The sequence below is a fragment of the Heloderma suspectum genome, chromosome 7 (assembly GCF_057233095.1).
Source record: "Heloderma suspectum isolate Gila_16-S chromosome 7, 16-S_ref, whole genome shotgun sequence".
NCBI lineage: Eukaryota > Metazoa > Chordata > Lepidosauria > Squamata > Helodermatidae > Heloderma > Heloderma suspectum.
Window position 1 is genome coordinate 1,858,875 of NC_139464.1, and position 25,409 is coordinate 1,884,283.

The window sequence follows — 25,409 nt, forward strand, 5'->3', positions numbered from 1 at the left end:
ACATGGTCACTTTCCCCCAGAGTTCCTGTAACTGCTACTTTATCCACTTGGACATCTCTGTTGGTTAGGATCAAGTCAAGGATAGCCGATCCTCTAGTTCCTTCCTCCACTTTCTGTATCTACCACACAAGTCACGAATTTCCTGGAGGAGCCATGTTTTGCAGAACTTGTCTCCCAACAAATATCAGGGAAATTGAAGTCCCCCGTTATTACTACATCATACTTCCTTGAAACATTGGCTATTTGCTTTTCAAATTTCATCCTCTTCTTCTTGATCAGGTGGCCGGTAGTAGACTCCAACCACCATGTTCCTGTTATTCTTTTCTCCATTTATTTTAACCCAGATGCTCTCGATGGGGCTACCAAGTTCAACCTCCTGTATTTCTGTAGAGAGATATGTATTTTTCATGTACAGTGCAACCCCACCTCCCTTTCTGTTACTCCTGTTCTTTTTGAACAAGTTATATCCCTCAATTGCTGTATTCCAGTCATGAGAGTCATCCCACCAAGTCTCAGTTATACCTATCAAGTCATAATTTCCCTCCTGTATTAAGAGTTCAAGTTCATTCTGTTTGTTTCCCATACTCTGGGCATTAGAATATAGACATCGAAGACCATGTGCTTCATGGTCTGGCTTTCTTCCTACGTTTGTGAAGACTATGATTGGGCGCTATTAGAGCTGTTCTCTCCGCTGCGGTGCATGAGCCTTCATCCATAGTTACCCCCAACTTTACGTCTCCCTTCCCCTAGGATTCAGTTTAAGGACCTTCTGATGAAATTCTTCATGCTGTATCCACCATTCTGTCCCAGAACTCTTCGTGTTCTCTTATTCCCCGAGGGCCGACAGTCGCCGCTCCAGTCCACTTACTTTTTCCTCCAGCAGCGTGATCAACTTGCACTTGTTGCAGGTGTAGGCCATGTTGTTCTCAGGCAAGAAAACAAACATTGCACACACCTTGCAGGTCACCACCACTGGAGAGTCCTGTGCTTCCATTGCCTCTTTTCCCTTTTTGGGTCTAGCTTTGTGATTGTTCTAGACTAGCCTGTGCCTGCTCCTCTACTCACTACAGGTTAAAAGCAGAGTCCCACATTTTTTTGCAGTGATGTGGCTGCAAAAAAAGCAAATGCTCTTTTGGGCTGCATTCATAGAATAATCGCTTCCAAATCCCGGGAAGTACTAGTTCCCCTCTACTCAGCACTGGTTCGGCCTCACCTGGAGTACTGTGTCCAGTTCTGGGCACCACATTTTAAGAATGATGCAGACAAGCTGGAGAGGGTTCAGAGGAGGGCAACGAAGATGATCAGGGGACTGGAAACCAAGACCTATGAAGAGAAGCTTGAAAGAACTGGGCATGTTTAGTCTTGAGAAGACTGAGGGGAGATAGGATAGCGCTCTTCAAGTACTTGAAAGGTTGTCACAGAGAGGAAGGCCAGGATCTCTTCTTGATCATCCCAGGGTGCAGGACACAGAAGAATGGGCTCAAGTTACAGGAAGCCAAATTCCGGCTGAAGATCAGGAAAAACTTCCTGACTGTTAGAGCAATACAACAATGGAACCAATGACCTAGGGAGGTGGTGGGCTCTCCCACACTGGAGGCATTCAAGACAAGGCTGGACAGCCATCTGTCAGGGATGCGATGACTTGGATTCCTGCAATGAGCAGGGGGTTGGACTCGATGGTCTTGTAGGCACCTTCCAACCCTACTGTTCTATGATTCTATGAAATGGCTGGCCTTGACCCTTCAAGTCATTTGCATGATAGGAAGGAACAAGACAATCTCTTGCGAGTCCACAGGGTGCGGAGAGGAGGAAAATGCCCAGCTCACAAAGCCACAGAAGGCTCCAATGGGCAACTTCAAGCCAAACTTGTCGCTGGGCATCTAGCACCAGCAACAACCCCACAAGGCCCAAGCAAAGGCCTGGGATGGAGGCAGCTTCCCTGCAGGGTTTTAAAATGGCGATGGCAGCTGCCAGGAAGCCAGAATCAGAATCAGGCCTGCCATACAAGGGGAGGTGGGGTCAGTTCTTCCCCTAACTCCCCAAACACCCTTTCCCCAATAAATCCCCCCCCCCCCGTTGCCATTTGGCCTGTGTATGTGTGAGCATCACAGATACCCAGAGTTGTTCTTGCTTCCAGGCAGAGCCAGCAGTGAAGAGCTGGAGCAGCGTCTTTGCGCAAAAAAGGGTGCAAGTTCAAGATGTAGCAACAGCATCTCCGGTTCCAAAGGCTCCTGACTAGGCAAGAGGGGAGAAAGGGCTTGGCTAGGCTGAACATCAAGCACAAGGCAGGAATTTATCTGAAAGAGGCACACAGGGACGGACTTAGAGGCAGCTTGGAAGCTGTGATGCCTGCTGAGAAGAGGCCCAGAAGAATCCCCGCCAGCACTGTTCCGTCCCTGCTCTGGAGCCCAGATCCCAGTCCGCCCCTAAGCATGCAGAGGAGGGGACGCTCCATCCTCCCACCTGCTCTTCAGCCAGCCTGACTGCGACCAGGTGACTTTGGGGACACCGATTCTCTGTAGGGGAGGGGGATGAGGCCAGCCGCAGAAGGCTGCCCCGTGCTTCCCTCTCTCGGGGCCAGGCTCATGGCGCCAGAGCACCCATCGAGGAGGAGTGGGTCAGAGCCAAGGCAGCGGGGACTGGAGGGCCTGCTCAACTCTCCTGCCCTCTGGCAGAAAAGATATTGGGGGGGGGGGAGTCCAGTTTGAGCAAATGGCAGGAAAGCGGGAGCAGCCTCTGCTCCTCAACCTCATTTCCATTCTGAATCACAGGCCGCCCACCTCCCCCTAAATAGCTGACCCCATTCTTGCACTTTCCCTGTAATGCTTAGTTTGGCCCAGTCTCACAAACGAGACTAAAATGTTGAGCAGGCTTCAGGCTCGGGGGCTCTACTCTGTTGTTTTTACTCTCAACTCCCAGATCCGCCAGCTGGAAGCTCGTGCAAAGGCACACGCGCAGGAGTCTAAGCAAGACATTCGGGCTTGGGGCACCTCAAAGACGAGCAGCTTTATTCTGCTGCAAGCTTTTGTGGACTATGCCCACTGCGTTAGGTGCATAAAGCGTTAAACCCAAAGGGGCAGATTTATATACACGGGCGTGGAGCTGAGCAGATGCAGTTTGAGGCTTCTGCTTCTGATGAAGAGGGCCGTGTCCACCAACGCCTCCGTGGCCCACAGGGACACCTCTGGCGCCCAGGTCCAGGCTCCTCCCGGCTCGGGCTGCGGGGCTCCAGGGCCAGTATGCCCCTGGAAGAGCAGTGCAGGCCCGCTCGGCTTGGGGAGCAGCCTTGGTGAGGGGTGGGCTGGCAAGGACAGATGGACGGACAAGCTTCAGGCAGGCCCTTGGCAGATGCTCCCAGCGCCTCCTGGCTCTTCCCCCTTGCCGGAGCCCGAGTCAAGCGCGCGCTGTGCCGCTGTCGCTCCGCTCCAGGCCAGGCGCCCTCCCGCGAGGGGCCTCTTCTTTCTTCAGCCAGCGGGCATGGGAGGCTGCCAGGGATCTCAACTGACCGTGCTGGTGGGCGATGATGGGAATTGCAAGCCAACACATCTGGAGGGCGCCAGCTTGGAGAAGGCTGATGCAGGGGGAGAAGGCAGTGGCCGGAGAGTGCACGCGGCTCTCCAGCTCTGACCAGCCCCCTGCTGCTGCCAGCTAGCCTCGGCCTTCTTGGTGGGGTGCTTAGGAATCGAAATGCCAGAAACACGGGCGGGGGGGGGAGACAGGGCCCCCCCACTGGCAGGCCTGGTGCAACATTAGCCACATCAGCCAGTCACCGATGCTCTGTGGCTTTATTATTTAATAATACACAATGACACAACGTTGGACCCTAACATGCACAGAGGTTACAGCCGGGGGGGGGGGGGAACGCACCCTGGAACTGGGAAAGACACAGCAGAGCTCTGGCCACCCACAGCGGAGGGGGTGGAGTCCCGCCCTTCACCTCCCCACAAGCACTTGCTAACGGGCAGGAATGGCACTTTGGCTGGAGGGGTTGAGGGCTGGATCTAGCCCAGGCGGTAATCCAGACAGGCTGACAGGTGGCCATGGGGCTGGCCAGGTGTTTGGAGAGGGGAGACTGTCCCCCCCTTGCAGCAGCTGTTCTGGTGCCCAGCATCTTCCCAACCCAAGCGCAGCCCCCATCCTGTTGGTCTGAAGCCCCAGGAGTGCTGAGGAGAGCAGCCCAGGAGAGGGCTGCATCTGCCCTGGGAGATTCCGCCAGCTGCCCCCAGCCCAGAAGGCAACTGTGAGGAGCAGGCCGGGCTCCCCAAGCTGACCTGAGACAGAGCAAGGAGAACCCTGCCTGGGAAGGGCCCAGAATAAAAACGGGGGTTGGTGGGAGGGAAGGGCAGAGAGGTGCCTCTTCCCAACACCACACACAACGCCACTAAGATGGAGGGTAGTTCCCCCCCCCCCCCGGGAATATGGGCAGGCTGCAGCTCAGGGTACGTTGCTGGGGAAGGAGGACCTGGCCCACGAGGACGGCCAGAAACCACAGGGCTGCTTGCAGAGGCCTAGGACCACCTGCCTCCCTCCCTCCGGAACAGGGGGGTCTGTCGCCAAGGAAAAGCATGAGTGGGGTTCCGAGCACCCCCCACAAAGAGACCCCCTCCCCGGAGAGTTCCACAGGGCCCGCAGCTCGTCCCAATGTACAACGCCACCGCTTGGCGGGGGTGGGGGTGAGACGGCGGTGCCCCGAGGCGGCCCGGCTAGGTGGTCCACAGTGCAAGTCTTTGCGTCAGCCAGCACAGCCCAGGTGTGTGGGGGCGGTGCGCTGCCGGTCAGGTGCGGCGGCCACTGGCGGCAGCAACGGGCGTGGGGGCGGTGGGAGCCGCTTGCTGGCTGCTGCTGCTCTGGAAGCCGTCCTCAGTACAGCCGTTTCTCATAACTGCAGCGAGGGGGAGACAGGAGAGAGAGATCAGCCCCCCACGTCCAGCCGCTTAAAGCCCAGAGCCGGAGGAGGGCTGCATCCCAGCGTGGCTGATGCGGCTCGGGGAGGAGTCCAGGCCTGGAGCCAGGAGGACGACCCACGCGCCGCACCACAGAGCCAAAGCCTGCCGAGGGGGCGCTGTCGCTTGTTCTCCTGGAGCCCCCCTCCCCCCACTGTGCCTCTGCCACTGCCCACCCCCCTTTTCACCAAATCGAGCATCATTCCTGTGCCGCTGCCAGGGACTCCATCTGCCCCACAGGGCAGAGAACGTGCGTCCAAGGAAGGGGGGCGGCAGCTGGGCAGCCAGGCGGGAGGCAGTGAGGGCTGTGAGAGGGGGCAGCCAGTGTGCTGCAGCTTATGCGGGGCACGGTGCCACGGCCAGGAATGAGCCAAGTACAGGAACAGCCTGAGGAAGCGCAATGGGGAAACCCGAGCCCCCGACAGGCTGTTCTGAGACTTGGACAGCCTTCCTCAACCTGATGCCCTCCATGTGGGTTGGGAATGACAGGAGCTGTAGTCCCACGCCGCTGGAGGGCATCGGGGTGGGAAAGGCTGGCCCAGCCTCGCGGAGCACAAACCCACCTTTCCCTTCCCACACCCTGAGTGCAGGGGGCAGTCCACGCTTCCGCCCAGGAGCAAGACCCTTTTCCGCAGAAGCCACCAGCACCAAGCCGCCTTCCGCAGCGGCCCCCAAGCATGCGACTCGGGGAAATCCGGAGAGTCTCCAGGTGCCCTCCAAGACCCATCCCGAGGGAGACACGCACCCCTGGGCTCTCCTCCTCCAGTGCAGTGACTCTGCCCCCCTCTCCTGGCCACGGGCAGCAGAGACCAGGCTGCCAAGGGGCTCCCCGGACCCAGAGGATCCGGCAGCCCTGGCACACCCTGGCCAGGTCTCATGCCAACCCAAGCCCTGCCAACAGGGGGCAAATGGAAGGAGGCCGGCAGCGCCCTGACCGACCTCTGCCTGCTCCACGCGGCAGGGCCACCGGGAGCCCTGCCCACCCCGCGTGCCCCAGGAGGGGAGAAGGCCCTGTTCTTGGGGCACAGCGCTGTCCCTGCCGAGGAGCCCTGCTTAGAGACAAAGGCAGGAGGCACAGGCAGCCTGGCTTCTGTGAGGGCAGCAGGCAAGGCCACCCCTCTCCCGTGCTGCTGGAGGGGCACGTGTGTCCGGCGGGAACAGAGAGATGCCTCCCCTCAAAGGCAGAAGTGTCTCTCCAGATTCCCAAGACCCAACTCCCACATCCCTAGAGCAAAGGTGGCTTTGGCCCCAGGGCGGAGACCGGTCCAGGAGCCACGGGAGCGGCCTGCTTTGGGCGCAGGAGCCGGCCATGCATCCAAGCACCCTTCGCACAAGCCCGGGCTGGGAGCACACCCAGCCACCCGGTCCTGCTGGGGGGGTGGGGGGCAGGAGGAGATGTCCGGCGTGCTGGCGTCTACCTAGCCCTCCTTGGCCGGCCAGCTGCCTCTGGCAGCAGACACGTCATGCCCTGGCCAGGCCAACTACACCTCTGTGGAGGGTGGGAGTGCGTCGGCCAAGTTCTCCCGCTTTACAAGATCTCTGCAAAGGGTCTAGGGAGCCTCCCCCAACCTGGCTTTGCTGGCTGGGGGATCAGGGGAGCGGTAGTCCAGCACACCTGGAGGGGCCCGGGCTGGGGAAGGCAAGCCCAGGCTGCCCAGAAGAACAGGCAGGCGTGCCACAGCCCCTTGCTCGGCACCCGGAGAGCCTCGCTCTGCGGAGGGGCTGCCTGGGGCGGAGCCCTTCCCGGGTGGGGAGGGCAGGCGCCCAGGGCAGCAGCCCTCGGCAGGCTGGGAGCCAGGAGAGTTCCTGCCGGAGGCCGGCTCGGCTGCATGCCTCCTGCCCCTCAGCGCCCATACTCCGCTCACTGCAGATCCACCGCGGACATCGCAGGGCAGGAGGGAGGCCAGCGGAAAGCTTGCAAAACTGGGGGGGGGGGGGCTGAGTGAGAAGGGATGTGGGGGGGCGCACTGGTCAGAATCCAATACCACCAATCTGCAAGCCCAGTGCGGCAGGGGAGGCGAAGGGGCGGGGGGAGAACGGAGCCACTGGCCCACATCCGACACACGCCAGGACAGGGCAGCGCTACGAATTCCAGTTACTTACATGGCAGAAACGTAAAGCTACAGGAAGGCCGCGGCGTGGGCGGGAGAGAGAGAGAAGGTTACAAGGTCAACGTGCCCCTGCCTGGGAGACAGTTGCTGCCCCCGTCACCCCCAGCCCACCCCGTGCCAGCCACACCACGACCACCAAGCCTGCCCCACCCCAATAGCTGCCCAACACCTTCAAGCGCAAGGAGCCACTGGGGCACTGCCAAGCCACAGGAAGAAGCCGCCCAGCACTGCCACGCCCAGCCAGGCCCACCTCGCCGCACCACCAGCAACACCGCAGCCCTGCCACCCCACACATTGCACGCCACGCCGAAGAGGAGCAGTCACCACCTGTGGGGCAAGGCACAGAGGGAAGAAATGGAAGCCTCCCAAGCCCCCCCCAGACCCTCTTGAAAACGCCATCTCTGAGCCCCACACACACGCCACCGGGGTCAAGGGGGGCATTCTTAGGGGCGCCCCAGCATTGCAGAACACCTCCCACCCCCTCCAAAGGCAGGACTCGAGCATCTTTCGGAAACCATTTTTAAAGCTGTAAAATGGGAAGCCAGCTCTTTTTAGGGTGGGTGAGGGAGCAAGAGAAGAGGCTAAGCTAAAGGTCTGGGAATTCTAACGCCGGGGTATGTTTCTAGGTGTTTAAGCGCCAAAGGCCATCCGGGCCCACCTGGTGCCCCAGGGCAAATAGTTCAACACCTAAGAGCTGACCACACCGCCCTGAGGTGGGCAGAGCAGCCCCACCGCGAGGCAGAGCGAGCCGGGAACCTCAGGCAGCAGGTGCCAGGAGCTGGCCAAGCAGCCTGCTCTCTGCCCCCTGCGCTCATCTGCTGCCTTCGGGCGCGGTGGAGGATGCTGCCCCATCATCAGCGCTAAGGAAAGCCCGACTGCCAGGCCAGTCAGCTGGAGAGAGGGGCCGCCCTCCTGGCCCTCGCCTCAGCAGCGCAACATCTCGGCCAGTCCTAGCCAATGGCCTGTCAGGAACACAAGCAGCTGCTCCCCAGGGAACCTGGTGCCAAAACGCTGTAAGGGGGACACACCATGTTTTAGACCACAAACACCCAACATGGGACATGAAAGGAGGTGGGCTGGTAACGATGAGCGTTACGTGCGAGGCTCCCAGGCACTCTGCCAGGCTCCCACGCCGGCCAGTCCAGCGAACCGATTCCAACAGCAGGGCTGGAAGGACACCACAGCACAGCTAACAGCCACGGCTTACCGTCGTGGACTCCAGGGCCACTGGCTGGATTTATCAAAAGACTGCTTGTTATCTCCCAGTTCAGGGGTAACTCCATTCCATGTTCAGGGAACAGATTAAAGTGGGTTTATTTTGTCTTATTTATTCCACACAAGAGGCTCCAGTTTTCCTTCGACTGTGGGGCTCAGAGGAGAGGGGGACATGGGGCTGGCAAACTGCTGGGCAGAATCCTAAGGAGCATGGGAGAGGCGCGGGGCGGAGCAGGCAGCCCCCCCCCCCCCCAGCTCCAGGAGGCTGCGCCGTCACCCTCGGGAGCCCCGAGCTGCTGCTCGCATCTCTCAAGCTGGCGCGGAGCCCCGAACGAGGAGCCAAGCAAGGCCCGGGATTCCACAGGCGTCGCGCGGGACACGCAGGCTTCCACTCGTGTCCCTTTTTGCCAGGAGGCTGCCCCGCTACCGCCCCGCCTGGCAAACAGTAGACTTTGGGGGAAACGTCCTGATCTCCAGCTCCATCACACCTGACGTGGAGCCAGCCATGGCACAGGTCTCCCTGGTGCCTCCGCACTCTTGCTGGCCCGGAGCGTCTTTGGCAAAGGAGGGAGGCCATGCCGGGCAGCAGCGGCCCTCCTACAGAGAAAGCAGGGGCTGCCTAGAGCAGGGGAAGGAAGCCACGGCCGCTCACCCGGGGGAGTGGCCGGCTTGGGAAACTGCCACGGGTGGATTCCACTGAGGTCTCCAAGCCACCGCCATTGTGACCCTTCCAAGTCAAGGGTGGAGCTCTCCTCCTGCCTGAGGCCCACGAGGAGCTCAGTGCCCCAGAAGGTGCTCCCAGCATCCTTGTCACTGCAGGTGTTAGTCACTTGCAAAAGCCAGGACTGGCCGAAATGCCATCTCTATTCAAGACACGCTCCCCATTTCATTCCGACACATCTGATCTGCCAGAGAAGCCCACCAAGAGCCCTGCACTGCCACACACAGAACAAGGAGCAGCCGTCAGCCCAAAAGACCTTCCCAGGTCTGCCCCGGGGACGTTTCGCGGGACTCCTCAGGCAAGGGTGCGGCGAGAACCGTCCTGCCACTGCTTCTGTGGTGTGGGGTGTTTCAGCGGGGAAGCTGCTCCCTCCAAATACTCTTCCTTCTCACCTCTGCACAACATCGCAGGACATTTTTTATTCTTCAGCGGTTTCTGGGGCCCCCATATAATTCCAGCCACCCACAGCATGGAGACTGAGCCTTTCAGCATTATTGCCAAGTTGGTTTGCTGAATATATACTAGCCACAAAAATCAGGGGGTGCTGCTCCCAGAAGATGGCCTTGCATGGACTGCAGAAATGAAGTTTTAAAAGGAGCCTTGGAGTGGGATGGGGGGCTTGCTGAAAGCACCCCCTTATCTGAACATCAGGTTCCCTTTCTGGGCCCAAACCTGGAGATCCCCAAGAGCTGGTCCAACAATGCATGAGATTCACAGCTCTGACCAACTGCGGAGGGAAGAAGCGAGGGAGCAGAGCAGCTCTTCTTGCCAAAGGGGTGGGGGGGATCCACAGTGCTCCGCCGAACCTGCTGGGCAATCCTACGAAAGGCCACCCCCTTGCCTCTCCTCGGCCTCTGGGCTGCTGCTTGGAGGTTCAGGGTAAGCCTTGCTGGGTGGTGGAGTGCCATTATGCTTCCATCTACTGCACTGCAACTGGCATTTTAAACGTAGGCTCCTCAGCAGTGAGCCCTGCCTGCCTGCAAACTCTTGGCCAGGGTGTCACATCGACCTAGGCCAACGCCTGCGACTCCCACAACAGGAGCTGGGCCACGGCCCACAGACCACAGTGCTCAGACAGACCCCGAGCCACGCTCTTCCCCAAGGCCCCTCGCGCTCCCCTCTTCACGCAGCACAAAGGGGACAGACACACCACACGGAGCCGGTGCAGCCACGCTCGAAGCCAGTAGGCCAACCCCTGGGAGCTGGCTAGAGCCTTTCCCAAAGAGCAGAGGTCCTCTGGGAAGGGAGGGGCCAAAGCAGCAAAAGCCAGCATCCTGGGGCAAGAGCCAGGTAGAGCGGCTGCGCCACCCACCGGCTCCAGCATCGCTGCCCCCTGGGCAGCGATCCCTTCCTCTCACTGCTCAACCTGCACAAGTCGAACAGCAAACCGAAACACCTCCTCCTCACTCACCTGCCATGCACCGCTCCCCCCGCCCCCGCAGAATGTGCCTGTGCTTAGCCCTCACAACTCCATGTGCTCTGTGCGAAATTAAAGGGGGGGATTCTTTCCCCCTCACCCCAGTGTTGATCCCAGCCATACAGGACCCCAAGGCGGGAGAGCTCCAGGCTGGATCCCCCACGCCTATCACTTGACCAGAAACCCTGGTCTCTTGGGACCAGCCACGTGCCACAAACCTCAGCCACTTCTACAGCGCATCACGGAGTATCACAAAGCATCCTGGAAACCTCAGGTTTTGAAAGAGTGACACTACAACAAGTTTTCTGGAGTAACCCTGGCCTTTACAGAAAAGCCGTCCCAGGGATCTTTTTTGGCAGGGGAGAGGAGAGCAGAGGGCCCTGATGGAGCGAGTTGAGGGTTTGTGGTGCAGACATGGCCGGAAAGGGCCTCGCACTCAGAGACGGACTTTCCCCTGGAGGCGGGAAGCAGACTGCCTTCCATCAGCCACACGTCCACATGGGCTCCCCTCAGGATGGAGAAGGACCTGCTGCCCCCCCAAACACCCCTGCCCCACTGAGACCACAGGGGCAGAGGTCTTTACTCTCCAAAGCCCCCACCATGGAGCCAGGGACCCCACCCGCCACGGCCACCAGGTGGCCCTTCCCTCCCTAAGCAGGCCCTGCACGGGCAAGAGCCCTGATCTCCTGGGTTAGCTGGGGCAGGAAGGAGGCTGAAGGGGGAGGGGCAGCAGGGCAGGTCCCTGGACGCAGCAAGGACTGGCCAGAGGGGGACACAGCACCAGGCAGCCGAGGTCGGTCAGATACTTACGAGTGCAGGCCGTGGACGCCCCCCTCGATCTGGGCTGACATCGTCCGCTTCTCAAACTTCAGCTCGCCAGAGTACATCATGGACCTGGAGGGAGAAAGCGGAGAAGGCCTCAGGGCCTCTCCCTCGACAGTGCAGAGCCCCACTCTGCTCTGCTGAGCCTCGGCCCCCTCCCTACCGCACCCTGCCCCCGATCGGCTGCGCACAATGGCTGCTGGCCCCATCACAGACTGCCAGGGTCCTCCCTCAGCTCTCTCACACCCCCGGCTGCCTTTGCAGGCTGCCTTGGGGACATGTCATGGGATGTGAGAGTGGCTGCAACCCATCCTGCATTTTGGCTTCGAGAAGGAAGGCAGAGCACTGTAAACAAATGCATGTAAATAACTGGGATGGGGGAGTTTTTAAAAGCCTCTCCATGGCCACTGCCCCGGCAGCCCCCTTGTTCCAAGGCAGGTGGTCTCCACACGCCAGGTGCGGAGAACAAGCAAGGCAGGGCCATCGCCATCCCACTCTGCTCCTGAGCATCCCGGGGAAACTGGCTGGTCATATTTAGAGAGAGACACAAATGTGCTGGAGGGGACTGAGCCCCTTTTGTCCAGCGGAGCATAAGAGAAGCCCTGCTGGATCGGGCTGGAGGCTGGCTTGCCCCAGAGTGGCCAGAGGGCATCCTCAATGGCGCTAAGAGGAAACCCATAGGCTGTGCCCGCAGAAATTCTCCATCTGCACGGCAGCAGCTGAAGCACCACACTGGACGTGGCCCCAATTGCTCAGGGGAGTCAATATCACAAAGGGGGAGAACCCCACAGCGCGGCAAACAGGGGAGCGATCGTGCAGGTGAGGTGCTCTGCTTCAATGGACCTGGGCAACAAAGGCTTTTTTAAATGTAAAGAGGAAAGATCCTTCTCACGATGGGGGGGGGGGGGCGCAGGGAGTGACATATGGGGAGAAAAGGATGGAAAATACTCTTCACTACAGATGCACCCAACTGTCATTTGCGTCACTCTCTCCCTTTCCCTGGAATGACCCCCTTGGCATCTGTGTCGAGCCCCGTCTATTTTATGTAGATTTTCTAAGTCACAAGAATGATGCCAGTTTGGTGCTGACAGTCAAGAAAATACTGAAGTTATTTCAACCCATTTCACACATATACACCGCCCACCTTCTGAACAAGGAAAAAACGTCATTTCCGAGATTTACAGAATACTGTACATAATTAAGTGGCAGCGTGCAATTAGCAAGATGGAACTCTCCCTGAGGAAGCTGGGCAGGTACCACAGCAACTGGGGGGTGGCGCGGGAGGGATCCAGCTTTCGCCATGGCGATGGGGATCCCTCTTCCCACGTTTCTGGGTGCCAGGGCTAAGCAGGGACGCCACATCTGGTCTCTACAGAAGTCAAGGTAGGCATCCCCCTCCAGCTACAGTTGGCAAGGCCACCTCCCCGCCCGCAGGCTCCCCCCCCACCACCACATCCTCTGCCTGGGACATCCATTCTTGCTGGAACACCCGCAACTGCTAAGCACTGGATGGGAAGAGGGAACCCACAGGGGTGCCAGGGCCTGCCCACAAGCACACCATCCACGAACTCCCAAGGCTGGCCATGTGGCACAGCCAAGTGGCACTGAAAGGGGAGGAGCAGCCCCTTGGCTGCCAGTCGGCCCCCCTGGCCTACTCACCGCAGAATGGAGAGGCTCTTGGCGCCAATGTCCTGGCAGCCGTGCTGGATGCCGGCAATCAGGTAGGGCACAAACTTCTGGATGGAGCCCTTGTCCTGGATGGAGCCTGAAACGCCCTGGGCCACCTTCACTTTGTCCCCCTCGCTGGAAGGCAAGGCAGGAAGAGGGGCAGGTGGTCACCCAATATTCCCAGCCCCACTCAAAAGCCACCGAGACCGAGCCACCGATTGGCGAGTCCAGTGCAAATCTTGCCTCTGCCACAATCTCACAGGGGAGCTTTCAGCAAGCGCTCTCTCTCAACAACCCCCCGCCCACCTGCAATACAGGGGTGAAAATAAGTAGCAACCTACCTTGCAGGGCTGTGGTCAGTAAGGGATCACAAGATAATACACCGCTAAACACTTGGAGCACCTTCAAAGTGCTGTGTGCAAAAAGGCCAACGGCGCCTCTGTGCCATTAGGCCTGTCAACACCCTTCGCATCTCAGGTGGCCTTTGCACAGAGACTCTGTCCAGTGCACCGAATGCCTGGCCAGAATGCGGGCCTTTGCTGGGGCAGCCTTCCCAAGCCTGGCGCCCTCCGGATGTCTCGCACGCCAGCTCCCCTCAGCCCCAGCCAGCGTGGCCAGAGCGCTGCAGCTCGAAACATCTGGGGGGCCACTGTTTGAGGAAGGCTGACTGAGGCCAGAAGCTCCCGGGGCAAGGCCTGGCCTCTCAGAGCCTGGCAAGAGCAGGCCCACGGGGCCATCGCCACTGCTGCCCGCCCTGCCCACGCGCACCGAGGGCCTTCTTCCCCAGCCCCGGTGCCGCAAGGCCACACCTGAAGTAGCGCTTCTGGCTGCTGCTCTTCTCCATGGCATCCAGCGAGCCCATCCCCCGGTACTTCTTCAGCCGGACCCCGTCGGAAAAGAAGTACTCGCCCGGAGCCTCCGTGGTGGCAGCCAGCAAGGAGCCCATCATAACTAGGGGGAGGGAGGGAAGGAAGGAAGGAGGCTGCAAATCCAAGGCAGAGCACAGGCAGAAGCCATGGGCCATGGACCCCCCCCCCCCATTTTAGGGGCCGGTTACCTGCTTTCTGTGGCTTGGCACTCCTGAATGCTGAGTGACAGTATGACGTGCAGTGGTTGGCCAGTGTACCAGACTCGAACCAGGGGGGCCCCCCCGAGTTCAAATCCCCACCCAGCCCAAAGGCTCACTGGAGGAGCTCGGGCCAGTCGCTCTCTCTCCGCCTAGCCCGCCTCACATGACCACAGCACGAGCAAAGGGGGTGGGGAGGACAGATGCTGCCCCAAGCTCCTTCAAGGCATACACACTGCCCATGTGTACAAGGCAGGGCGTGGATGCGAAGGGATATATGTAACAACTAGCTGCGACTACAGGAGCCGCCCTGCAGTGACGCCAGAGTGGTCCCCTCACCTGCCCCCCACGAGAAGGAACAGAACAACCAAGACAGGAAGGAAACACAACATGCTGAAGACTGAAGTCATTCTTTCAGAACGCTGGCATTGATGGAGGTCAAAAAGGTGCACAGCTCATTCAGAGGCAACACGCACATTCTGACACAGACTTGTATATTCTTTGCTCGTCAGGCACAGCAGAGCGGGACCATTTGGGGTCTCCTTCCCTGCTGCTTCCCCATTCAGAAAGAGGAGGAAGCCCAGCTGCTAGGTGGCCACAAACCAACTCACCTGTGGAGGCTCCCAAAGAGAGCGCCTTGACAACGTGGCCCACGGTCTGGATGCCACCGTCAGCTATCACGGGCACACCGAACCTGCGGGCGTACTCTGCTACTTTGTATACTGCTGTGCCTTGGGGCCGGCCACACGCCATCACTGAAGCACAGAGGGAGAAGGGGAGAGGGGCAGTCACTGCAAGGCCACCCTGGGTCTCACGCAGCCCCAGCCGCTGAAGAGAGTTTCCCCGCATGCCTCAGCTGGGATCACTAATGCAGCCGACTGCAGAGACCAAAGGCAAAGAGGCAACAGAATGGCTTCTTGGGCAGAGGAACATGCAAACTTTTGTGTTGGACAGAACTCTTCCTCAGGTGTTCTCATCTGTTTTGTCCCCCAACCATTAGGGTGATGAAGACAAGATCTGCTAACAGCTGAGATAACTTCTGGTTTCAAAATGGCCACAAGTCAGCATTAGACTCAACTTCAATTCAACTCCTGCTTTGCCAGTAAACCCACTTAATACACACATTTGCAAACAAAATAAAAAGGGCACAAACTGGATGAATGCTGCAAAGTTCAGTCTACAGGCACTCACCCATCATAAAGAGAGTTTTCCAATGGCAGAATGTGGGGGTTTCTTGTGCAACTTCCAGAATCAAGGATTGACTCATTCTCTGGACTGGGGGGGGAGAGGTGGCCGGGGGGGAGAGGTGGCCAGGGGGGAGGAGTCACCAGACTGGCATGCTGGAAGCCAAAACCGCATGAAAGCGCGCGTGCGCGCTGGCACACACCACTCCTGGGCCTTGTTCTTCCTGTATGGATGTGATGGTTACCAAAGTCCAGGACCTGGGCTTGGCTGGTCTACTGTTTGCTCTTGGCACCCACGCGTGGCTTCTCACCACCACTGCCCCCTCCATGGAAGCACCGTGTTGCCAGGGCTTACATGTCCAACTCCCTTCCCTTCTCAGCTCCCTTCCTGCAGGAGGCTCTATACTGAGCTGGGGTCCCAGTGTGGGTGACTTTAACTTCTCCACCTGAGCCATAACAAGAACTGCAGTTTCAGACAGAAGAAACAGAGAGCCAGTGTGGCCGCCCGCGCAATCACGCTGGAGCAGCCTCAGCCGGCAGAAGCCCACGTTGAAGGACACCGGACTGTCACAGGGATCAGTCCAGGGCAAGAGCGGGACAAGGGCCCCCATGTCTCGGCCCACGCGAAGACCAGAGCTGGCTCCTCGGGGGCAGGTCCCCTTCACTTCATCCGCTAGCAAATCGAAGACACAAGAGTGAAACCCAGTCCTGAAAGGCCCCAGTCCAGATGAGCAGTCCAGCCAGCACCATGGGCAGGCCTCATGGCTGCCTGGAGGCTATGCCTCCTCATCCCCAGCAGGCCTACTCTGTGGTGAGGGAAATGCCCTCTGCACACGCTCAGAGGCAGCCCCCTCGGCCACCACATCCCACCCTTTTACCTCTAGGACTGGAAAGAGATTCTAGGGCCTGCGCTGAGCCCCCAGCTGGCTTTCTTCTCCACCAAGACTAGGGCCGCCAGTCCAGGAGCCCCAGCCCGCTGCAGCACCGCCCCGCTCTCCTGGGCTCACCTTCCTGCGTGATGCAGATGGAGCCACACCCCATGCCCACGCGCAGCGCGTCCACGCCGGCGTCGACGAGGTTCTTGGCCTGGGCCGCTGTCACCACTGTGCATCCAACAGGAGAGGAAACAAAGGTGCCCATGAAACACCTGGCCAACACGCCCACCACACGGCTGGCAACTCAAGGGCTCCGGAGCAGCTCCGGGGGCTCAGTCGTCCGGGGCGCCGGCCCCTTCAGCCCTCCAGATCCCTCTGCCCACCCTGCCACAGCTGCACCCCACGCCCAGCGCAGCTGTTTCTAAGTGTAGCTACCACGGCCTGCCTTTCCACTTCTCATAACGTTCACCACCAAAGAAGGGTTCAGTCCCATTCAAGGCGGGGGAGTTCTATCAGTGGCTATTATAGCTAGGATAACTCAGTGGAGCCTCCCTGTGCACAGGCACTCTACCTCTGGATGTACTGCTTTACCTGCTTGCCCCGCTTGTGGGATTACTGGATGCACCTGACTGCCCAGTGTTGGAAGCGTGATGCTTTCATGTTCCAAATGTCGATCACTTCCATTTCTAGCACTTATTCTCCCCCACATCATCAACTGGCCAAACAAGATCTTTAATTACCTTGGCTTAAGACCAAAAACAGCAGCGTCTGTGAGGGGGGCCCCACCAAAGCCACCTGGGAGCTCACCATTGCCACCGATGACTTGCAGCTCCGGGTATTTGTGCTTGATGTAGCGGATCATGCTGATCTGATACACGGAATTTCCCTGAGACGAATCCTTGTTTGTGGAAAGAGGAAGAAGGGCCGTTAGAGTAGGAAAGGAAAGACCCGTCCTCCTTGAGCTGAGGACCCCCCCACACACACACAAAGGAATTCCAGGCAGGAGGAGGACACTGGAGGGAAGGTGGGCAGCGGCAGCCGTGCGCATTTGCCCTGACTGCAGGAGCATGAGAAGGTGCAAAACGTGGCGTCAGACACAGAACGCAACGGTGGGAGAATCCCGGCTCTCACTTGGCTTTTTCTTTCTAGGCAGATTTCCAGGGTTCAGGCAAGTGGGAAAAAATCCCGAGAAGCAAAGAGAGCAAGACTGAGCGAGATTCAGTACCCTTTGCCACCATGTCTATAAGAAACCCAGAACAAGACTCGCAGAATGACACAAGAGTGCGCGCATGGAAGCCTTCATGCAGACTGCAGAACTGAGCTTTTCTTGGTGCAGGACTGGAACGTTTCCTCTTTAGTGCAGACGACTGTGACACTCTGATTCTGCTCCCTGGGCTGGGGGGCAGGGGGGCTCTTCAGGTCCCCGCCGCTGTCTTCAGCAGCCCTGCCCTCAGCTTCATACGGGTCACCAAAGGGGATTTGCAGAGGCCCGACCCGCCAAGCCTGACTACCCCATAGGAGCGCAAGCTGGGCCACCCAGCATCCACCTGGGCAGTGGGGCAGGAGGAGGGCGGTACCCACCAGCACAACCACGTCGACACCGGCCTGCATGAGCAGGTCTAGCCGGTACTTGTCATCCTCGCGGGTGCCGATGGCCGCCCCACAGAGCAGCTGCTTGCGAGAGTCCTTGGAGGCCAGCGGGTAGTCGCGGTTCTTCTTGAGGTCCGTGCGGGCAATGATGGCCACCAACTCATCCACGTCATTCACAATGGGGAGCTTCCCTGTGAGGACGGCAGGAGGTGGCGAGATGCAGGACGCAGGCCGGCCCTTTGGGGAAGGGGCCCTTCCTTCACCCAGGGACACTCAGGGTGCCCCCACCCCGCTCAGTGTCAACCCCCAGGGGAGGGGGGAGGAGAGACACGAGAACGGACCCTCCAGCCACATGCTGGAGCCTCAGTGCTTAGCCTGTCTGTGTCCCTGTCTGTCCCCACAACCCACAGTCACTGCCATTCCTCCCACGGAGCTGAACCGTGCATGGGAAAGGAAAGGAAGGAATCATCCCAGCCAACCAAGGATTTGTAGTGGGGTGGGAGGGAGGGTGAACAGGCATAAATGGCCATGCGGGCCCCCATGGCCATCTGCGTGGCCCCCTCTGCGCTCCCCTGCTGCCACCACTGTGGCCACGGCAATTGCACTGCCAGAACTGCCACGCAATGGCAGAACCTGTGCCCTCAAGCTTTGTGGTGGTGGAGGAACGACTGCAGCAATTTTGCGGGGACGTGAGGCATGGGCGGAGGGGAGCACAGGCCTTGCTGGCACACAGGACTGGGCTCCCGGAAACCGCCCAGAAGCATGACACTCTCTGGAATCAAGGCACTGAGCATCTGCCTTGTTTCCCTGCAGAGCTGACGGGGGTGGGACGAGGCCCCTGGTGGGTTGGGGGGGTGATGTGGCCTCCAAACTCCCGGGTGTTGCCCACCCCTGTAGGATGAATCCCAGGAGCCCGACCGCTCTGTCGCCCCAAGCTGGCCAAGGGGAGCCGTGCCTGCCGCCCTGAGCAACCAGGGAGCTCCGGGTATCTCTTCATCCTGCTCTCCAAGCTCCCCTTTGGTGTTTCCAGCCAAAGGAAGGCCTAAGCTTGGCCTATAAACATGCCAGGACGGCCCCTCGTCTCACCCCAGCGGACTCTGTGCTGCTCCCTGCCGGTACCTTTTTTGCTCCGTTGCAGGATCTCATTCGCTTCTTTTAAGGTGACGGCAGCTGGGGCCACCACGAGGTCATTGCGCTTCGTCATAACCTGCACCGGGAGGGCAGGGGGAGATCGGAGGAGATGGGGCAGACTGGAGCGAGCCAGCCCCAGACTCCCTGGCAGCCCCGCCCCCGGCTCCAAAGACGTCAACAGGAAACTTCCTTGGGCCCTGGGGGCTTCCAGGGATCCCCGCCCCTCAGCATCCAGCTCGTCCTGGAGCCACACCGGGGCCAGCCCCTCCCAGCACCCTCCTTAGCCAACAGCCCTCAAAGCCCGTGCTTGGCAAGGCCCGCCCCAGCCGTGGGGCTGGCATCTGTCTGCCCGGTGCCTCATCTAACAGGCCCTCCAGGGCCACAGGAGTGGACTGCTGCTCCCAAGGAAGCCACGGGGCGCCCTAACCGGGGGGGGGGGGCAGGGTCAAGCCCTCCCCAGCACACCTCGCTGAGGGGGACGCTGTAGTCCTTCTCGGAAAGGAAGTCGATGTCCCGGGAGGTGACAATGCCCACGAGCTTGCTGCCCATCTTGCCCGTCTCAGTGACGGGGATGCCTGAGAAGCCGTGCCGGATCTTGGCCTCAAAAACATCACCCACCGTGTGGGTTGGGCTCAGCACCACAGGGTCTGTGATAAAGCCCTGCTCGAATTTCTGCAATGCCAGGGATGGGGCAGGGGGAAAGTGGGGATGGGGCAGGGGGAAAGTGGGGATGGGGAGGAGAGAGGAGAGAAAGGGCTGTCGTTTCTGAAGGACAGCCACATTCCCAGCACCCCTCATGAGCCACGCTACCCGATGCCCCCCGTTCCCCCGGCAGGCCCATCCTCACTTCTCCGACCACACTACCATCATTCCCAGACTCAGTCTGGCATTCCCCTTGGCCAGGCACAGGACAAATCCAGGGAGACGCACCTGGACACCCTGCTTTCCCCCCGCCCCCCCCCCCACCACAACGAGGCAGGGGCAGGCCAGCAGTGGGCAGGCCGAGAGGCTGTTTCTGGCTGCAGTTCCAGGGCACACCCAGGAGATCAGCAAGGGCAGGACCAGAGCACCAAAAATGGGCCTGTGCAAGGGCGGGCGGGCAATTTGGGGGTTGGACTCGATGGCCTTGTAGGCCCCTTCCAACCCTACTATTCTATGATTCTATGATCTCCTGGGGCGTATAGCCAGCCAGGCCTGAGAGGGTGAGGAGTGGTCCTGTTCCCCACAGCATTTGGGGTGGTCTTGCAGCATTCCCCCTGCCACGCAGACACTTTCACGACGACTCCACCTGCAGACAGGGCGCCAGAGCCACTCACCTTGACCTTACGGACTTCGTTGGCCTGGAATTCGGGTGTGCAGTTGTGATGGATGATCCCAATCCCGCCCATGAGCTGCAGGTGGGAGCAGAGGTTATGAGACAAGCAGGGATCCCTGATGCCTCAGAACCAAAGAGGTGGGCTGGGAGCAAGAGACGGCCGAGCCCAACCCAGCCATTTGCCCTGCCCACCCCGGGGAGCCGCCTCCAGCCCCAGGACGCAGGCAGCCGCCAGGAGGCCACCTCGCCGGCCACAGGCTCCAGCTGTTAGAAAGCAGCAGCTGCATTTCGCTTCTCGGCTCCCCCAAGGTGGCTTCTGGCAGACATCCCCACAGAGCCACCAGCCGCTCTGGCCCAGGAGAGCTCTCTTCCCAGGGCCAGGCACGGCCACTGACCGCCCTTCAGCACGGGCAGAGCCTTTCCACAAAGGCGGCCCAGAGGTGAGGTGCAGCGTGCTGGCCGCACACACAGCGGCCGGGACCGTGCTTGGCCAGGCTCAGCACATCGGTGTGGGTTTCTTCTGGGCTGACCAGCTGCCGACCAAAGCAGCAGGCCCCTTGCCCTGTAGCGCTGAAAGGCGGGACCCCCCGCCCCCATCTCCCGGGAGACAGAAACCTTGGTCCCGCTCCCCATGGACGCGGTGCACAGCTGCTCTCCTCTACACCGCCACAGAGGGTTCAGCACAAGCCTTCTCAGGGCTCTTATTGGGGCAGGGAGAGGGACGGAAGGTGTGGAGGGGCTGCCGAGGAGCCCGGCAGGCACTCACCGCCATCGCAATGGCCATATCCGACTCCGTGACCGTGTCCATAGGGGAGGAAATGAGCGGCGTCTTCAAGGTGATCTTGCGGGTCAGCGCCGAGGTCAGGTCCTTTGGAGGAGAGAACCGTGTCAGCCCTGAACGGTGTCCTCACTTTGTGCCAAACAAAGCCTGCCAGACAGCAGGGCTGGGCGCCACACCGCACTGAGAGAGGGCCATCCGTGGAAATCGAGAATCCACCGCGAAAGCGGATGGGGTGCATCTGCCCCCACCCCTCGCAGGTGCACTGTATGGCCGAGAGCAGAGCAGAGCAGAGCAGAGCCCTGACGGCCAACTCACATGCAGCATCCTCAGCAGAGAGAGACATTCACGTCTTTCCACATCTCTGCGTAAAACGTAAAGGGAAGGGATCCTGGCATTTAGCTGTACATCAAAACTAGGAAGGCTGATTCAGGGCCAAAGTGCCGCACCCAGGGCCAAACACAGAACACATGCCGGAGCTGGGAAGCCTCCCCCACTTGCCCGGGTCTCAACAGCCAGGTCCCTCAAAGGAAAGACCAGCAGGTAGGGCTGCGAAGGAAGGAGGCCCACTGAGCGTGCCAACTCACCCACTGACCAGCCTCTCCCAGTTGCGGTTGGTGACCGCCCAGCCCCCAAACACCCTCCATCCCCCGGCCTGACCTTCACCAGCTCTGCTGGCAGATTAGCCAACAAGTCGGCGTGGCCCAATTAGCTCTGATGAGCTTATCTCTCCAGGAGCAGGCTCTCAAGACCCACCACGCATTCCGTCCACGAGCACTTATTTAGAATTACTGAGTGTGGTCACAAATACTGCAGTACAAAACGTCTTTTTGCAAGCAAAGTATCAGTTGTCTCCCCGCCCCCCTTTGCTAAGACACCTGTTCATCTAACGGCCGAGGGAGAGGCCGGGACATGCGACGGCCACTCATGTGTCGAGAGCACTGGGGGGGGATCCAAGTTCAAGCCCCACATCTGAAGAGACCTCTTGGGTGTCTTCATGGAAAGCCCTCACCCTGCGCCTCACTTCTCCGTCTACAAGCCTGGAATAAAAGATAACCTAACTCCAATTAGGGCATATCGTGAAGCTAAACATTACAAATATCGTAAGGCAAATGAACTGAAGAGGTCAGGCAGCCTTCCCCAAGCTGGAGCTCTCCAGATGTGTTCGACTACATCTCTCATAGTCCAACACATCTGGACGGCCCCAGCTTGGAGAAGGCTGGGAAAATTTTTGTGAACTACCCAGAGAGCTTCAGCTATTGGGTGGTATAGAAATTAAATTAAAAAAAATAATAATAAAAATAAAGGCATGGCCAAGGGTCTGGTACACAAGCCATTTAGCCAGGGGCCAACTTCCATTAAGTGTCAACGTGTAGCTGGGGCAAAGGCTCTCTCAGGCTCACATTAAGATAGACCGTGGCAGGAATGTTTGGGGGCTGGAATGTGGGGAGGAAGAATCCTTTAATAGCCTCCATAGCTCCTACCGAAATGGCGACTCCCCACACCGAAGCCAAGTTGGCACTAGGGGGCAGCAAAGCCCAGCCATACAGACTGCCAAGGCGAGACCTAAGCCCCTGCCTAAGGACGCCGGAGGAAGCCGGTCTGAGGGTGGCAGGGAGCTCAGGGAGTTTTCGCCAGCTCAGCCCCCTGGACACCAGCTCCTCGTGGATCCTTGAACTTGCCCAACTCAGCACTTTGTTGTTGTTTTGCTGCGAGCCGCAATTTTGTGCAAAATTGCAGGTATAGCTATTTACAGAAATTGAGATTTGCGCTATTTTGCATAAACAGCGCTATTTACAGGCATGATTTTGTGCAAATCGCAATTTCTGTAAATAGCTATACCTGCAATTTTATGCAAAATCACGGCAAAAATAGATGTGAGCTCTCACCAGGTGCCCGCAGACCATCTGGAGGCTTGGCCTATGTGCCTGCCAGTTTCGGGCAACCAGCAGGAGTCTAGTGAGTGGCACATGAACAGGACATGGGGGAGTTCGCCCATCCCTACCCCCGCCTGCCTGTACACCCCCACCCACCCATGCACTAATCCAGGTAGGACTGATGCCCACTGGAGAACCTGGCCCCCTAGCCCTGACCCACAACTGTTTCCCCCCACCTAAACCCAGCTCAGGAGGCCCAGGAGGAACACATTAGCCACCCAACCCCAGGGGTGCAACGGTAGACAGCCAAGGCTGAATCCCGAGAGAGGGTGAACTGCCATCGCTGGGGCAGACTCCCTCACCCTGGCCCACCCCCCTTCCCACTTTCTCCGGAGTGCAGAATGCACCAGCCCCTCTGGCAAGTCAGCAGTTAAATAGCCCTGCTCTGTGTGTGGCCACGGAGGGCAAGTCCCCGTGAACAGCAAGCGCCTTCAGGGCTGGGGAATCCCTGGTGCTACAAACGAAACCGTTGCAAGAAGAGAAACCTAAATGTAGAACACCCAACGTCTTAGGTTGCCCAACCTACCGGGGAAGGTGGAAATGCTTCTCCCCCCTCTGCAGGTAAGGCTGGACCCAGGTCCCTCTGGGACCCCCCACCAGAACTGGGCTGGCATGTTGGGATGGGGAAAGCAGTGGGGAAATTCCCTGCTGAGCCCTGAGGCTGACCGGGTGACCCTGGGCAGTCACCCTCCCTCAGCCAAGCCCGCCGTAACGGCTTGCTGCAAGGTTATCTGGGGCAGCCACATGCCGATGCAGCTCCTTGGAGGGGGGAGGCAAATGTGCTGCACAGGCATAACACCAGGGGCGCCTGCTCTGGACGCAGAACGCCCCGGCTTCAGCCCTGGCAGTCACAGCAGCTATCTGGAACCCAGTGGTCCAGTTGGACCAGGCAGTCGAATCGGATTTCAGGCTGAAGGGACATGCAAGCCAAGGATGAGGATTCAACTGGCTTTGCTAATGTCATTTTAGTGCCATTCTTACACCATTTATACCGTTTTGTTGGTTTGCAGATTGCTTCCTTAGGCCCTTCTCTGAGCATTTATAATATTTTCTAAATAGTAATGCTACCATGTCTTCAAGTTAGTAATATTATTTTCTCTATGAAGATTATATTTTTATGTATTGTGTTTCAATAAACTAATTGATTACATTCTTGAGTCTGTGGTCATTTATTCTGGTCAGGCTTTCCTCTCTGACCCACTGGGTTGGAAAGGTGCAAATTCGAACTCAGATCAGACCACCCAGTTAATAAAAGGCAGGGTGCCTCTCAGCATGTTTCTGGGGGGCACAAGTGGGAGGGTTTATTGCCCCCGTCATGTGCTGCTTGGGGGCTTCCCAGAGGCATAGGATGCTGGACCAGAGAGACCTCCGGCCTGGTCCCGCATGGCCGTTCTGACACAGCTGAGGAAGACCCTCACGGCTAGCAAAGCCCATGCGGCACCTGCCGGGGTAGACAGGACTGGGCTGGATGCTGCTGTCTCACCCTGCCCAGGGCCACCTCCTGTGTCATAGGCCCTTTTGAGACCACAACTAGATAAATGCCATGGGCCAGCCCAGGACTTGAACTCACCACCTCATCCGCTGTGAAGTCAATGAAGCCAGGCAGGATCAGGAAGTCACTGTGGAAACAGAGATAAGGGGCTGTCACCCTCAGTGCCAGCCAGGGCTACAGCGCCCCCAGGATCTTGACTTGTGGAAGCAGAAAAGGCACTTGCCTTTGCTCACCCCGGTCCCAAACCAAAAGCCCACCTGCAGCTCTTGGGGCCGGGGGGGGGAGCACACCATGTTATCTGGCACGTGCTCCCCACTCAACAGCTAGGCAGTTAATATGAACAGCATCCAGCAGAAGACAGAGCAGGGCAGGCGGAAGGGCCTGGGCACGGACGACAGTCAGCCGACTATTCAGCGGCAAGACTGGCGTGAGAGCAGGGCCAAGAAAACTCACGGCCAAGAGCCTGGGCCAAGCGCGTGGGGGGCAGTCTGCAAGGGGACCGAGAAGGCCCCTTGCCGAGCCATCGAGCGAGATGCTCCTGTGGGCGGCTGCCCCTTGCAAGCAAGGCGGCGGCGAGGCCAGCACGTGGCCCCGCAAACAGGCCAAGCTGCCTGCTGCTTGCCCTGGCAAAAGCTGCAGGGGCGGGGGGCTGTGTGCGTGGAAACCAGCTCCCGTCTGCACCCCCAACATGGCAGCTGTTCCCCAGCACAAACCAAACCGCAGACACGGGCGAGAGGGACACGCCCAGACGCCTCACCCAGAGGCAGTGGCTGCCAAGGGGGGGGGCTCAAGATGTGGGGCGACTACAAGGCAAGATGCAACGACCGCCCCCGCGGCACCAAACAGGCCGATCCCAACATGTGGTCACTCACCTGCTCAGACACGCAAAACATGGGGGCTGAGGGGCAGCAGGGGCCTGCTTGAGGCCAGAGAGCATTCGTATGCACCAGCCATGGGTGACGGGGCTTAGGGAGGGCGCTGGGCAGCCCCACTCTGGAGGCGGAGGGCAGCAGAGCAAGGGGGGGCTGCAGGCAGCTGGGGCACGGCCTAGAGGGCCCTTCTGCTGTCAGCAGTCAGAGACTGCCCAGAGGCCCAGAGGGGCACTAGGGCAGCGGCTCTCTTTGGCACACCTGTACGAGAAGGT

General features: G+C 59.2%; 1 protein-coding gene across 9 annotated transcripts in view; it reads right to left on the reverse strand.

Moving 5' to 3' along the window:
- Positions 1 to 3,766: 3,766 nt before the first annotated feature.
- The window catches only part of IMPDH1 (inosine monophosphate dehydrogenase 1), a 36,264-nt gene continuing 14,621 nt past the window's right edge, over positions 3,767 to 25,409 (reverse strand). For 2 of the 9 annotated variants that reach the window (XM_084808784.1, XM_084808788.1), the window contains 13 exons: positions 24,344 to 24,392; positions 20,825 to 20,926; positions 20,060 to 20,134; positions 19,209 to 19,415; positions 18,732 to 18,819; positions 17,604 to 17,803; positions 16,829 to 16,920; positions 16,155 to 16,258; positions 14,575 to 14,718; positions 13,707 to 13,848; positions 12,889 to 13,032; positions 11,218 to 11,301; positions 4,891 to 7,063 (listed from right to left, as the gene is read on the reverse strand). In XM_084808784.1, the coding sequence (XP_084664910.1) occupies positions 7,039 to 7,063; positions 11,218 to 11,301; positions 12,889 to 13,032; positions 13,707 to 13,848; positions 14,575 to 14,718; positions 16,155 to 16,258; positions 16,829 to 16,920; positions 17,604 to 17,803; positions 18,732 to 18,819; positions 19,209 to 19,415; positions 20,060 to 20,134; positions 20,825 to 20,926; positions 24,344 to 24,392 (1,456 nt within the window). In that variant the 3' untranslated portion in view covers positions 4,891 to 7,038. The other 7 variants (XR_014784186.1, XR_014784185.1, XM_084808791.1 and 4 more) reach the window with 7 other exon arrangements.